The sequence below is a fragment of the Nipponia nippon genome, unplaced genomic scaffold (assembly GCF_047370975.1).
Source record: "Nipponia nippon isolate SJK-2023a ecotype South Korea unplaced genomic scaffold, ASM4737097v1 scaffold_44, whole genome shotgun sequence".
In the NCBI taxonomy this organism is placed as follows: Eukaryota; Metazoa; Chordata; class Aves; order Pelecaniformes; family Threskiornithidae; genus Nipponia; species Nipponia nippon.
In genome coordinates this window covers 958,460-973,134 of record NW_028262363.1, presented here as the reverse complement: position 1 = coordinate 973,134, position 14,675 = coordinate 958,460, and the positions used below count along the sequence as shown (strand labels likewise).

Here is a 14,675-nt window from a genome sequence, read left to right as displayed (position 1 = left end):
CCATCCCCATCCCTGGTGCCACCATCGGCCCCTTGGCCCCCTGTCCCCTCCTTGTCCCCCCGATGTCACCCCAGGGGCCACCCCTTGCCCGCAAATAACCAAATTTACCTTTTTTTAACATTTTTTTATTAATTTCCCCTTTTCTTGGCTTTTTTTGGGGGGGGGCGCCCCAAAATAAACCTGCTCCTCCCCCCTCCCTGTCTCCGCGTGTCACCGGGGCCACCCGGGCGCCGCGGTCCCCCCCTGGGGTTGGGGACAACCTGGGGACACTTCAACACGTGCTGGCGGCTCCTGCGGAGAGGTGGGGGTCAGGGGGTGCCTGGGTCCCCTCCCGGCCACCCGGGTCCCCTCCTGGCCACCTGGGTCCCCTCTTGGCCACCTGGGTCCCCTCCGGGCCACCCGGGTCCCCTCCTGGCCACCTGGGTCCCCTCTTGGCCACCTGGGTCCCCTCCAGGCCACCCGGGTCCCCTCCGGGCCACCTGGGTCCCCTCTTGGCCACCTGGGTCCCCCTGACCTGGCCACCTGGGTCCCCTCCGGGCCACCTGGGTCCCCTCTTGGCCACCTGGGTCCCCCTGACCTGGCCACCTGGGTCCCCTCCGGGCCACCTGGGTCCCCCTGACCTGGCCACCTGGGTCCCCTCCTGGCCACCCGGGTCCCCTCCGGGCCACCCGAGTCCCCCTGACCTGGCCACCTGTGTCCCCTCCTGGCCACCCGGGTCCCCTCTTGGCCACCCAGGTCCCCCTGACCTGGCCACCTGGGTCCCCTCCTGGCCACCCGGGTCCCTTCTGGGCCATCCGGGTCCCCCTGACCTGGCCACCTGTGTCCCCTCCTGGCCACCCGGGTCCCTTCTGGGCCACCCGAGTCCCCCTGACCTGGCCACCTGTGTCCCCTCCTGGCCACCCGGGTCCCCTCTTGGCCACCCAGGTCCCCCTGACCTGGCCACCTGGGTCCCCTCCTGGCCACCCGGGTCCCTTCTGGGCCATCCGGGTCCCCCTGACCTGGCCACCTGGGTCCCCTCCTGGCCACCCGGGTCCCCTCCTGGCCACCCAGGTCCCCCTGACCTGGCCACCTGGGTCCCCTCCTGGCCACCCGGGTCCCTTCTGGGCCATCCGGGTCCCCCTGACCTGGCCACCTGGGTCCCCTCCTGGCCACCCGGGTCCCCTCTTGGCCACCCAGGTCCCCCTGACCTGGCCACCTGGGTCCCCTCCTGGCCACCCGGGTCCCTTCTGGGCCACCCGGGTCCCCCGGGGTGGGGGGAGGGGACTTACCGGGACCGACGAGGTGGGACGTCTCCGGAGGGGGACAGCGGCGGCTGGGGGAGGAGGAGGGGTCAGGGTGGTTGTGACACCCCAATGTCCCCATGTCCCCCTTGTCCTCCATGATTCCCCGTGTCCCCATGTGTCCCCAATGTCCCCCCATGTCCCCCCCTCCCCATGTCCCTCATGTCCCCCATGTCCCCATGTCCTCCATGATCCCCCGTGTCCCCAATGTCCCCTAATGTCCCCACGGTCCCCATGTCCCCCAATGTCCCCATGTCCCTCCATGTCCCCCCATGTCCCCACCTCCCCATGTCCCTCATGTCCCCAATGTCCCCATGTCCTCCATGATCCCCCATGTCCTCCATGATCCCCCATGTCCCCATGTGTCCCCAATGTCCCCCCATGTCCTCACATACCCATGTCCCCAATGTCCCCTCATGTCCCATGTCCCTCCATGTCCCTCATGTCCTCCATGTCCCCAATGTCCCCCCATGTCCTCCATGTCCCCTGTTTCCCCCATGTCCCCAATGTCCCTATGTCCTCCCGTGTCCCCATGACCCCCCATGTTCCCCCAAGTCCCCATGTCCCCCCATGTCCCCAATGTCCTTAATGTCCCCATGTCCCCTGTTTCCCCCATGTCCCCAATGTCCCCATGTCCCCCCAAGTCCCCATGTCCTCCATGTCCCTCATGTCCTCCACAGCCCCATGTCCCCCACGTCCCCATGTCCTCCAATGTCCCCCCAAGTCCCCACGTCCCCAGTGTCCTCCATGCCCCCATGTCCCCGGTGTCCCCCATGTCCCCTCACGTCCCACCTGGCTTTGCTCCGGCACTTGCACTTCCCACCTGGCAGGGGACACAAGAGGTGACGGGTGCTGGGGAGGGGACACGTCACTCCCCCCCCCCCCCCCCCAAGGGGACATCGAGCCCAGGGGACACCCTGGGGACCCCCCCGGCGACACGGGGACCCCCCCCCCCAGGTGGCACAGGAGACATGGGGGACCACCCAGGTGACATGGGGACCCTCCGAGTGACGCAGGTGACACAAGGAGCCCTCCAACGACACGTGGGGACCCCCAGGTGACACAAGGACACCCCCCCTCCCCACGGTGACACGGGGACCCCCCCCCGGTGACACTCACTGAGGAGGACGATGATGCCGATGATGCAGAGGACGGCAGCCACCACCAGCCCTGCCACGCGCAGGCGGTACCAGTCTGGGGGGGGACGACACAGTGGGGACCCCCCTGTCACCCCCGTGGGGACCCCCCTGCCACCCCCCCTTGGGGACCCCCTTGTCACCCCCCCTTTAGGGACCCCCCTGTCACCCCCTTGGAGACCCCCCTGCCACCCCCCCCCTTGGGGACCCCTTGTCACCCCCCTTGGGGACCCCCTTGTCACCCCCTTTAGGGACCCCCCTGTCACCCCCTCCTTGGGGACCCCCCCATCCCACTCACCATACTGGAAGGGACTGGTGGCATCTGGTGGGGAGAGGGAGGGGTCAGAATATGGGACACCAGTATGGGGCACCAGTATGGACCCCCCCCCCCCCATATCCCAGTATCACCCACTCCCATTCCCAGTATGACCCCCGCCGCTACTCCCAGTACACTCCCTCACTCCCAGTATGAATCGCTCCCATTCCCAGTATGGCTCCTCCCCACACCCAGTATGATCCCCCCACTCCCAGTAAGACCCCCCCACTCCCAGTAAGACCCCTCCATATCCCACTATGACCTCCCACCACTCCCAGTATGATTCCTCCCCACTCCCAGTAAGACCCCCCCCATTCCCAGTAAGACCCCCCCCATTCCCAGTAAGACTCTTCCATATCCCACTATGACCTCCCACCACTCCCAGTATGATTCCTCCCCACTCCCAGTATAACCCCCATTCCCAGTATAACACCCCCACTCCCTGTATGACCCCCACCACCACTCCCAGTATGCCCCCCACTCCCAGTATGATTCCCCCCCAATCCAACCCCCTCCCCGTCCCAGTACAGCCCCTCCCCTCCTCCCACTTTGTCCCAGTTTGTCCCAGTCACTCACCGGAGGGGAGGGGGTTCCCTCTCACTGGGGACAAAACTGGAGGGGGGGGCAAAAACCAGTTGGGGAGGCTCAACTGTCCCAGTGCCCCCCAGTTACCTCCCAGTTTCCCCAGTTCCTCCCAATTCCCCCCCCCAGTTCCCTCCCAGTCCCCCCCCAATTACTCCCAGTACCTCCAGTTCCCTCCCAGTTCCCTCCCAGTTCCCCCAGTTCCCCCCTAAATTGCCCTCAGTTTCCCACAGTTCCCTCCCAGTTCCCCCAGTTACCCCCTAAATTACACTCAGTTTCCCACAGTTCCCTCCCAGCTTTCCCAGTTCCACCCAGTTCTCCCCAGTTCCTTCCCAGTTCCCTCCCAGTTCCCCCAATTCTGCCCCAATTACTCCCAGTTCCCTCCCAATTCCCCCAATTCTGCCCCAACTACCCCCAGTTCCCTCCCAGTTCCCCCCAATTCCCTCCCAGTTCTGCCCCAGCTACCCCCAGTTCCCTCCCAGTTCCCTCCCAATTCCCCCAATTCTGTCCCAACTACCCCCGGTTCCCTCCCAGTTCTGCCCCAACTACCCCCCGTTCCCTCCCAGTTTCCCCCAGTTCTGCCCCAGCTACCCCCAGTTCCCCCCCAGTTTCCCCCAGTTCCCCCCAATCCCCTCCCAGTTCCCCCCCAATTACTCCCAATTCCCCCAGTTCCTCCCCAATTACTCCCAGTCCCCTCCCCCAGTCCTCCCAGTACCTGCCAGCAACACCAGGACCCCCAGGCTGCCCCCCACCATCTTGTGACCTTTGACCCCTGGGGGGGGGAGGGGAGGCAATCCTGAGGACCCAGGCATCCAGGGGTGGGGGAGGGGGTGCCCCCCCTCCCCCCACGCTCCCAGGCGTCCGGGTGGGGGAGGGGAGGGTGAGTCACGGCGGATTCCTGAGTGGGGCGTTACTGGGAGGGCCCGTGGGTGGGGGGCACCCGAACGCCTGGGTCCCGTTTGGGTGGGGGGGACACGACCCCGACCCCTGGGTCCTTTTTGGGTGGGGGGACCCCGACCCCTGGGTCCCTTTGGGGTGGGGGGCACCCCAACGCCAGGGTCCCTTTTGGGTGGGGGGGACGCCGACCCCTGGGTCCTTTTTGGGTGGGGGGGCCCCCAACCCCTGGGTCCTTTTTGGGTGGGGGGTCCCCGACCCCTGGGTCCCTTTTGGGTGGGGGGGACACGATCCGAGTGCCTGGGTCCCTTTTGGGTGGGGGGGACCCGACCCCAACCCCTGGGTCCCTTTTGGGTGGGGGGACGCCGACCCCTGGGTCCCTTTTGGGTGGGGGGGTCCCCGACCCCTGGGTCCCTTTTGGGTGGGGGGACCCCGACCCCTGGGTCCCTTTTGGGTCCCTTTTGGGTGGGGGGCACCCTAACGCCAGGGTCCCTTTTGGGTGGGAGGGACCCCGACCCCTGGGTCCCTTTTGGGGGGGGGGGGGGTGCCACGATCCGGGTCCCTTTTGGGGCCCCCCCCCCCCAGGGGACCCAGGCGTCCCGGGGGCCCCTACTCACCTCCCACACCGGCAACGGACAAAACAGGAATGGGGGGGGGGGGGGGGGAACCACACCTAGGAGGGGGCGGGGCTACACCTGAGAAGGGCGGGGTCACACCGAGGTGGGCGGGGACACAGGTGGCGGGAGCCACACCCACCCCACCCGCACGCTTGGGTCCCTGGGGTGCTCGGTGGGGGCTGTCGGCCCGGACCCCTGGGTGCCCCCCCAGACCCCTGGGTGCCCCCCCAGACCCCTGGCTCCCCTCTGGGTGCCCCCCCCAGACCCCTGGGTCCCCCATGGGTGCCCCCCCCGGACCCCTGGGACCCCTATGGGTGCCCCCCCCGGACCCCTGGGTGCCCCCCCAGACCCCTGGGTCCCCCATGGGTGCCCCCGGACCCCTGGGTGCCCCCCCAGACCCCTGGCTCCCCTCTGGGTGCCCCCCCCAGACCCCTGGGTCCCCTCTGGGTCCCCTCCCAGACGCCTGGGTCCCCTCTGGGTGCCCCCCGGCCGCCTGGATCCCTTCCCCCACCCGGCCGCCTGTGCCCCTTGGACGATTCAATGGCGCCTTGTTCTCCCACGCACACCCGGCCGCACAGCCGGACGCCTGGGTCCCCTCGGCCTTGACCCCGTTGACCCCGGCTGCCGCCCCACAAGGGTCCCATTGAGGCCTTTCCCGCCGCCCCCGGGGGGTTACGGTGGGGACACCCGGACGCCTGGGTCCCCTCTCGGGGTGTAGCGGGGGACGACACATTCCTGACCGGCTGACAGGGAGGGGCCGCAGGCGTCCGGTTGTTGGCTCTGCCCCTGACACCCCCACTACACCCCCAACCCCGGGACCCAGGCGTCCGGGTGACCCTGTGCCCCCCCCCACCCCATGGGGTGTTCCTGGTGTGGGTGCCGGGTGTCAACCGGGTGTAGCACGGTGTGGGTGCCGGGTGTCACTGGCTGTAGTGCTGTGTGTCACCGGCTGTAGCGTGACATGGGTGCTGGGTGTCAGCTGAGTGCAGCACGGTGTGGGTGCTAGCTATTCTCCACCTGTAGCACGGTGTGGCGGTGTGCCGCTGGCTGTAGCGCGGTGTTCTCTGGGTGTAGCGTGGCACAGCGGCACGGCGGTGCGTGAGCCAGGTGTTCTTGGGGTGCAGCGCGATGTGGGGGTGCACAAGCCGGGTGTTGTGTGGGTGTAATGCAATGTGGCGGTGTGCCAGCCCTGTTAACCGGGTGTAGTTTGGCGTGGTGGCATGGCGGTGCCTGAGCCAGGTGTTCTCTCGGTGTAGTGGGTGTTAACCAGGTGTAGGAAATAGGCAGAGGGGGGGTTATCCGGGTGTATATATGTCACGCCAGTGCGTGAGCCGGGTGTTGTCCTGGTGTAGCGCCGTATGGAAGCGGGTGTTATCTGGGTGTGTATATGTCACGCCGGTGTGCAAGCCGGGTGTTGGCCAGGTGTAGCGCGGTACGGTGGTAGGTGTTATCCCGGTGTAGCACAGCGTGGCGGTGCGACGGCAAGCTGTGTGTCACCGCATGCGCGTGTCAGTCCTTGCTGGGTGTCCCGGCGTGCATCGGGGGTGTTTGTGTGTTTGGGGGTGGGGGTGTCTCCGCCTGTTGGCACCGGGCCTGTGGTGGTGTCAGCGTCAGGTGGTGTCACCCCATGCCGGGACAGCAACGCTGACAACCATTCCCCCCCCCTCCCCCTGTGTCCCCCCTTCACGGGGACAGGCGGCGATGAGGACACGCGTGACACGCGCGTCGCTGCTCACACGTGTGCGTACGCACGCGCACACGGTGCTCGGTGAGTCTTTATTGGTGTTTCCATGGTAACGTGGCCTCCGCGGTGGCGTGTCCTTCTGCGGGGGGGGGTGGGGGGTGGGCGTTAGGGGACCTGGGCGTCCGGGTGTCACCCCCCTACCCCCAAGAGCACCCAGGCATCCGGGTCAACCGCTCACCACTTGCAGATGTACACCCTCTCCTCGGTGGTCCTGCGCGGGGTGGGGGCCGGCGAAGGGGGGGTGGGGGCCGGCGAGGGGGTGGTGGGGGTCTCCGTGAAGATGGGGGGTCCCTCGGTGGCCGTGAACTCGTCCACGCGAAAGATCCAACGCCCCGGCACCCCCACGTTGCTTCTGCGGCCGACGTGCAGCACCGCCGGCGAACGCGAGCCCGGGATGTTGTAGTAGTGCACGTCGTCCCCGCTGTTGAACCCGGCCTGGGGATGGGGGGTGGTGGTGACAAGGTGGGGGACAGGAGCCATCGGGGTTCGAGGAATTGTGGTTCGGCCCCAATCCCCTTAATTCCGCCCAAAATACCCTTAACTCTGCCCCAATCCCCTTAGTTCTGCCCCAACTCCCGAATTCCACCTTAAATCCACTTAATTCCACCCCAATCCCCCTTAATTCCACCCCAATCCCCCTTAATTCCACCCAAATCCCCTTAACCCTGCCCAAATCCCCTTAATTCCGCCCAAATCCCCTTAACTCTGCCCCAACTCCCTAATTCCACCTTAAATCCACTTAATTCCTCCCCAATCCCCCTTAATTCCGCCCAAATCCCCTTAACTCTGCCCAAATCCCCTTAATTCCACCCCAAAATCCCCTTAATCCCACTCCAAATCCCCTTAATTCCACCCCCAATTCCCTTAATTCTGCCTCAATCCCCTTAATTTCACCCTAAATTCCCTTAATTCAGCCCTAATCCCCTTAATTCTTCCTCAATCCCTCTAATTCCACCCCAATTCCCCGTAATTCCACCCCAAATCCCTTAATTCCAGTCCTACACCCCCTAATTCCACCTTAAATCCCCTTCACTCCACCTTAAATCCCCTTCATTTCACCTGGAATCCCTTAATTTCACCCTAAATTCCATTAATTCTGCCCCAATTCCCTTAAATCCACCCCAATATCCTTAATTCCACCCAAAATAATGTTAACTCTGCCCAACACCCCTAATTCCACCCCAAATCCCCTTAATTCCACCCCAAATCCCCTTAACCCCACCCCAAATCCCCTTAACTCCGCCCCAACCCCCTAAACTCCACCCCAAACCCCCTAACTCCACCCCAAATCCCCTTAACTCCACCCCAAATCCCCTTAACCCCGCCCTGATCCCCTTAACCCCGCCCCAAATCCCCTTAACCCCACCCCACCCCCCTAATTCCCCCCAATCCCCTTATTTCCACCCCAAATCACCTTAACTCCACCCCCAATCCCCTTAACTCCACCCCAAATCCCCTTATTTCCCCCCCAATCCCCTGAACCCCGCCCCAAATCCCCTAAACCCCGCCCCAAATCCCCTTAACCCCGCCCCACCCCCTAATTCCCCCCAATCCCCTTATTTCCACCCCAAATCACCTTAACTCCACCCCCAATCCCCTTAACTCCACCCCAAATCCCCTTATTTCCCCCCAAATCCCCTTAACCCCGCCCCAAATCCTCTTAACCCCACCCCAATCCCCTTAACCCCACCCCAAATCCCTTTAACCCCGCCCCAACCCCCCTAATTCCCCCCCCAATCCCCTTATTTCCACCCCCAATCGCCTTAACTCCACCCCCAATCCCCTTATTTCCCCCCAATCCCCTGAACCCCGCCCCAAATCCCCTAAACCCCGCCCCAAATCCCCTTAACCCCGCCCCCCCCCCCCCGTCCCCGCCCCCACCTGGGCCGGGGTCCCCCCCAGGCCGCTGTGGGGATCCCCCTGGTTGGAGATGCCCGTGGTCCATTGGATGTCACCGTAGTTGAGCACGACGAAGGAGGTGGCCCCGTCGGTGGCCAGCACGGCCTGGAAGGTGTTCACCTACGGCGGGGTCAGAAGGTGTGATGATGTCGCCGTGATGTCACTGTGATGTCACCGTGACACCCCCCCCCACCCCCCACCCCCCGGCTCCGTGTCTCCGTCCCCGTGGTCCTTGTCCCCCGACGTCCCCACGTGTCCTCCACAACGTGGCCACCTTCTGGGCCCATCCCCACGTCTCCATGTCCTCCCCGTGTCCCCTGTGTCCCCCCGTGTCCCCCGTGTCCCCCCGTGTCCCCTGTGTCCCCCCATGTCCCCCGTGTCCCCCGTGCCCTCCTGCATCCCCCCGTGTCCCCCCGTGTCCCCCCGTGTCTCCCCATGTCCCCCGTGTCCCCCCATGTCCCCCGAGTCCTCTGTGCCCTCCTGTGCCCCCCCGTGTCCCCTGTGTCCCCCCATGTCCCCCGTGTCCTCCTGTGTCCCCTGTGCCCTCCTGTGTCCCCCCTGTCCCCCCGTGTCCCCCTGTGTCCCCCCACGTCCCCCATGTCCCCCTGTGTTCCCGCGTGTCCCCCTGTGTCCCCCATGTCCCCCGTGTCCCCCATGCCCTCCTGTGTCCCCCCGTGTCCCCCCGTGTCTCCCTGTGTCCCCCCCATGTCCCCCGTGTCCCCCTGTGTCCCCCCGTGTCTCCCCGTGTCCCCCTGTGTCCCCCCCATGTCCCCCATGTCCTCCCATGCCCCCGTGTCCCCCATGTCCCCCTGTGTCCCCCCCATGTCCCCCGTGCCCTCCTGTGTCCCCCTGTGTCCCCCCCATGTCCCCCGTGTCCTCCGTGTCCCCCGTGTCCCCCTGTGTCCCCCCATGTCCCCCGTGTCCCCCATGTCCCCCGTGTCCCCCTGTGTCCCCCCATGTCCCCCGTGTCCCCCGTGTCCCCCATGTCCCCCCGTGCCCCCCACGTCCCCCCGCCCCATCTCCACCCCTCTATCGAGCGACCCCCCTCCATGTCCCCTCCATGTCTCCCTTTGTCCCCGTGTCCTCGTGGCCCGTCCCCGCGTCCCCCACCCCCACATGGGTAGGTGCCACCACGATTGGAGGCCACCACGGTTGGTTGGGGGTGGGGGGGGGGGAGGGGCAAGATGGTTGACCCCCGTGTCCCCACCTTGTTGGAGGCGGCCCCAAAGAAGGAGACGCGATGCCAGGTGGCCACGAAGGCCCAGGTGGGCTGAGGGGCGGGGTCAGGGGGGGTGACAGCGATGGCCAGGTCACGAGCCAGGCGGGCCAGCAGCTCCGGCTCCTGGCTCTGCCGGTAGAAGACATCTCCTCCCAGTCTGGTGTCCACGTCGGCCCAGTATGGGGCCACGAAGGGGCGGTGGCCGGGCAGCGGGAAGGGTTGGGGGGTGAACTCGGGGACCCCCGTCCCAAATGACACCACTCCGTTGTTGTTCACCTGTAGGAGGCAACCGTCACCCCGTGGTGATCCACCCACGGTGCGTGGCCATCACCTCTGGTGGCCCTCAACCGTGGTGGCCCCAGCCGTGGTGGCCCCCCGCAGTGATGTGTCTTCAACCACAGTGATCCCAGTCATGGTATCTCCAGGCATGGTGACCCCAACCCCGTTAACCCCCAACCGTGGTGGCCCCAACCATGGTGGCCCCAACCATGATGTCTCCAATCCATGGTGGCCCCAGTCATCTTGACCCCCAACCGTGGTGGCCTCTAATCATGGTGTCACCTACCCATGGAGCCCCAACCATGGTCTGTTCAACTTTGGTGGCCCCCAACCCATGGTGGCCCCCAACCCCTGGTGTCACCCAACCATGGTGTCACCCAACCATGGTGTCCCCAACCCATGGTGTCTTCAACCATGGTGGCCCAAACTCATGGTGTCCCCAACCCATGGTGTCCCCTAACAATGGTGTCCCCAACCCATGGTGTCACCCAACCATGGTGTCTCCAACCCATGACATCCCCAACCCATGGTGTCTTCAACCATGGTGTCCCCAACCCATGGTGGCCCAAACTCATGGTGTCCCCAAAACATGGTGTCCCCAACCCATCATGTCCCCAGCCCATGGTGTCTCCACCCATGGTGTCCCCAACCCATGGTGTCCCCAACCCATGGTGGCCCCCAACCCATGGTGTCACCCAACCATGGTGTCCCCAACCCATGACATCTCCAGCCCATGGTGTCACCCAACCATGGTGTCTCCACCCATGGTGTCTCCAGCCCACGGTGTCCCAACCACAGTGCCACCCAACTCATAGTGTCCCCAACCATGGTGTCCCCAAGCCATAGCACCCTGAGCACCCTGAGCACCCCAACCCACAGCACCCCCTGCCCCTCCGTGCCGTGGGGCCCGGGACCCACGTAGAGGGAGTGGTGGGGTTGGCCGTAGAAGGAGAAGGTCTCCCGGAGGGGGATCTCGGGGCTCATCCCGTCGTCTTCATGGGGGGTGGCCTCGTCCCCAACCGCCGGCCCGTAGGGGTAGAGCACCCCACCTGCGGGGGGCACCCATCAGGGCCCCACAGTGAGGAGTGGGAACCCCCGCACTGGGGGTCTGGGACCTCCAGGGTGGCCCAGAAGCCCCCATGTCCCCACGGTGTCCCCAGTCACCCAGGGGGTCCCATGGGCGCCCCCCATGTCCCCAGGGTGTCCCCAGTCACCCAGGGGGTCCCGTGGGCGCCCCCCATGTCCCCACGGTGTCCCCAGTCACCCAGGGGGTCCCATGGGCGCCCCCCATGTCCCCAGGGTGTCCCCAGTCACCCAGGGGGTCCCATGGGCGCCCCCCATGTCCCCAGGGTGTCCCCAGTCACCCAGGGGGTCCCGTGGGCGCCCCCCATGTCCCCACGGTGTCCCCAGTCACCCAGGGGGTCCCATGGGCGCCCCCCATGTCCCCACGGTGTCCCCAGTCACCCAGGGGGTCCCGTGGGTTCCCCCCCATGTCCCCAGGGTGTCCCCACTCACCCGGGGGTCCCGTGGGTGCCCCCCATGTCCCCACGGTGTCCCCAGTCACCCGGGGGTCCCGTGGGCGCCCCCCATGTCCCCACGGTGTCCCCAGTCACCCAGGGGGTCCCGTGGGCGCCCCCCATGTCCCCACGGTGTCCCCAGTCACCCGGGGGTCCCGTGGGTTCCCCCCCATGTCCCCACGGTGTCCCCACTCACCCGGGGGTCCCGTGGGTTCCCCCCCATGTCCCCACGGTGTCCCCACTCACCCGGGGGTCCCATGGGTGCCCCCCATGTCCCCAAGGGTCCCCACTCACCCAGGGGTCCCGTGGGTGCCCCCCATGTCCCCACGGTGTCCCCAGTCACCCAGGGGGTCCCATGGGTGCCCCCCATGTCCCCACAGTGTCCCCAGTCACCCGGGGGTCCCATGGGTGCCCCCCATGTCCCCAAGGGTCCCCACTCACCCGGGGGTCCCGTGGGTGCCCCCCATGTCCCCAAGGGTCCCCACTCACCCAGGGGTCCCGTGGGTGCCCCCCATGTCCCCACGGTGTCCCCAGTCACCCAGGGGGTCCCATGGGTGCCCCCCATGTCCCCACGGTGTCCCCAGTCACCCGGGGGTCCCGTGGGTGCCCCCCATGTCCCCACGGTGTCCCCACAGTGTCCCCACTCACCCGGGGGTCCCATGGGTGCCCCCCATGTCCCCACAGTGTCCCCAGTCACCCGGGGGTCCCGTGGGTGCCCCCCATGTCCCCACGGTGTCCCCACTCACCCGGGGGTCCCATGGGTGCCCCCCATGTCCCCAAGGGTCCCCACTCATCCACGTGTCCGAGAAGGAGGAGGAGAACGAGGGGAGCCTTCATCTGCCCAGGCCTGGGAGGAGGGGTGCCCATGGGTGTCCCCGTCCCCTTGGGTGTCCCTGTCCCCACGCACGTGTCCCCTGGGTGTCCCTGTCCCCATGGGTGTCCTTGTCCCTGTGGGTGTCCTTGTCCCCATGCACGTGTCCCTGTCCACCTGTCCCCATGCCCCACCATGTCCCTGTGTCCCCCAGGACCCCACGTCCCCCATGTCCCCATGTGTCCAGATGTCCCCCAGGTCCCCCAGTGTCCCCCATGTTCCCCAATGTCCCTATGTCCCCATGTCCCCGTGTCCCTCAATGTCCCCAATGTCCCCATGTCCCTCAAAGTCCCCATGTCCCCATGTCCCTGTGTCCCTCAATGTCCCCAATGTCCCCATGTCCCCCATGTCCCCATGTCTGCCACGTCCCAATGTCCCCCATGTCCCTGTGTCCCCCATGTCCCCGTGTCCCCCATGTCCCCGTGTCCCTCAATGTCCCCTATGTCCCCATGTCCCCCATGTCCCTGTCCCCATGTCCCCCATGTCCCCATGTCCCTCTGTCCCCCCATGTCCCTCAATGTCCCCTATGTCCCCATGTCCCCCATGTCCCTGTCCCCCATGTCCCCATGTCCCTGTGTCCCCCATGTCCCTGTGTCCCCCATGTCCCTTAATGTCCCCCATGTCCCCAATGTCCCCATGTCCCTGTGTCCCCAATGTCCCCACGTCCCTCAATGTTCCCCATGTCCCCCATGTCCCCATGTCTGCCATGTCCCTGTGTCCCCCCATGTCCCCATGTCCCTCAATGTCCATGTCCCCCCATGTCCCCGTGTCCCTCAATGTCCCCTATGTCCCCATGTCCCCCATGTCCCTGTCCCCGATGTCCCCATGTCCCCATGTCCCTCTGTCCCCCCATGTCCCTCAATGTCCCCTGTCCCCCATGTCCCTGTGTCCCCAATGTCCCCCATGTCCCTGTCTCCCCCCCCAGTGTCCCCAGTGTCCCCACACTCACCGGGGTCCCATGGTGCCAGTCTGTGCCCGCAACGTGGCTGGAGCCACTTTATCCCCAGGGAGGGGACAGGGCTGGGGACAGGGCGGGGGGGGCAGGTGGCACCTCCCAGGGCCTCGGGCGCTTCCGCCTCTGCCCACAGCGCCACTGGGGGGGAACTGGGATGGACTGGGATGGACTGTGGGTCCTGTGGGGGGACACTGGGGGGGACTGGGACATGCTGGGGGGGACTGGGAATGCCGGGAGGGACACTGGGGGGGGGCACAGGGATGCACTGGGGGGGACTGGGACAAATTGGGAGGGACTGGGAGCACTGTAGGGGATACTGGGGGAGACAGTGGGGGAGGACTGGTTGGCACTGGGGGGGACTGGGACAAACTGGGAGGGACTGGGAGCACTGTGGGGGATACTGGAGGAGACAGTGGGGGAGGGACTGGGACACAGGGTGGGGGAACACTGGGGGAGACTGGAAGAGACTGGGGAGACACTGGGGGACACATCTGGGGAGAGTGGGACATACTGCGGAGAAATGGGGACACTAGGGGAGCTGGGATGCACTGGGGACACTGGAGGGGACTGGGATAAAATGGGGGCGACTGGAAGGGACTGGGGAGGGACTGGAGACACTGAGGGGCACACTGAAGGGGACTGGGACAAACTGGGGTCGGCTGGGGGGCACGCTGGGATAAACTGTGGGAGACTGGAACAGACTGGGGGCACACTTGGAGGGGACTGGGACAAACTGGGGGACACTGGGGACACTGGGGGGGACTAGGATAAACTGCAGGAGACTAGAAGGGACTGGGGGGCACACTGGAGGGTATTAGGACAAACTGGGGGGGGACTGGGAACACTGAGAGGCACACTGGAGGGGACTGGGATGTACTGGGGGGCACACTGGAGGGTACTGGGACAAACTGGGGGGGGACTGGCTTATACTGGAAGGGACTGGGGGGTACACTGGGGGGGACTGGGGACACTGAGAGGCACACTGGAGGGGACTGGGACAAACTGGGGAGGGACTGGGAACACCGAGAGGCACACTGGAGAGGATGGGGACAAACTGGAGGGGACTGGGTTGTACTGGAGGGGACTGGAGATACTGGGGGGGACTGGGATGTACTGGTGGGGACTGGGACGTACTGGGGGGCACACTGGAGGGGACTGGAACAAACTGGGGAGGGACTGGGGACACTGAGAGACACGCTAGAGGGAACTGGAACAAACTGGAAGGGACTAAGATATACTGGGAGGGACTGGAGAGGGGATCCCCGCAGGGGATCCGGGAGCTTCCTCCCCACCCCCACCCCCACCCATGGCATCCGGGTGCCCCCCACCCCCACCCCCCCAGGGGACCCAGGCGTCCGGGCCCCGC

The 14,675-nt window shown here is 66.1% G+C and overlaps 2 protein-coding genes across 3 annotated transcripts; both read right to left on the bottom strand.

Moving 5' to 3' along the window:
* Positions 1-153: 153 nt before the first annotated feature.
* Positions 154-4,846, bottom strand: LOC148052793 (FXYD domain-containing ion transport regulator 3-like). Its single transcript, XM_087778586.1, has 8 exons — positions 4,826-4,846; positions 4,030-4,086; positions 3,309-3,344; positions 2,715-2,738; positions 2,400-2,474; positions 2,073-2,103; positions 1,269-1,312; positions 154-291 (listed from the first exon to the last, which is right to left on the bottom strand). Exons 2-8 carry the CDS (start codon positions 4,067-4,069, stop codon positions 272-274), a joined length of 270 nt encoding a protein of 89 aa, XP_087634712.1. The 5' UTR covers positions 4,070-4,086; positions 4,826-4,846; the 3' UTR covers positions 154-271.
* A 1,704-nt stretch (positions 4,847-6,550) lies between these two features.
* Positions 6,551-13,377, bottom strand: LOC104012606 (sushi, nidogen and EGF-like domain-containing protein 1). Of its 2 annotated transcripts, XM_087778591.1 has the most exons (7): positions 13,304-13,377; positions 12,230-12,330; positions 10,885-11,015; positions 9,676-9,963; positions 8,451-8,588; positions 6,748-7,004; positions 6,551-6,648 (listed from the first exon to the last, which is right to left on the bottom strand). In XM_087778591.1, coding segments are annotated over exons 1-7 (927 nt in total). In that variant the 5' UTR covers positions 13,315-13,377; the 3' UTR covers positions 6,551-6,647. The 2 variants fall into 2 exon arrangements, with proteins under 2 accessions (XP_087634717.1, XP_087634718.1); XM_087778592.1 differs by lacking the exons at positions 12,230-12,330; positions 13,304-13,377 and adding an exon at positions 11,730-11,770.
* Positions 13,378-14,675: the final 1,298 nt, after the last annotated feature.

Excerpts from the sequence above, each read along its gene's own strand:
- LOC104012606 (XM_087778591.1), bottom strand. Across the intron at positions 11,016-12,229 it reads GGCACCCATGGGACCCCCGG|GTGGGGTGCTCTACCCCTAC; the intron begins GTGAGTGGGGAC and ends TGCCCCCCGCAG. Across the intron at positions 8,589-9,675 it reads TTGGGGCCGCCTCCAACAAG|GTGAACACCTTCCAGGCCGT; the intron begins GTGGGGACACGG and ends ACCCCGCCGTAG.
- LOC148052793 (XM_087778586.1), bottom strand. The coding sequence starts at position 4,069 with ATGGTGGGGGGCAGCCTGGGGGTCCTGGTGTTGCTGGCAG. Across the intron at positions 2,475-2,714 it reads CACCAGTCCCTTCCAGTATG|ACTGGTACCGCCTGCGCGTG; the intron begins GTGAGTGGGATG and ends GTCCCCCCCCAG. Across the intron at positions 2,104-2,399 it reads CGGCATCATCGTCCTCCTCA|GTGGGAAGTGCAAGTGCCGG; the intron begins GTGAGTGTCACC and ends GTCCCCTGCCAG.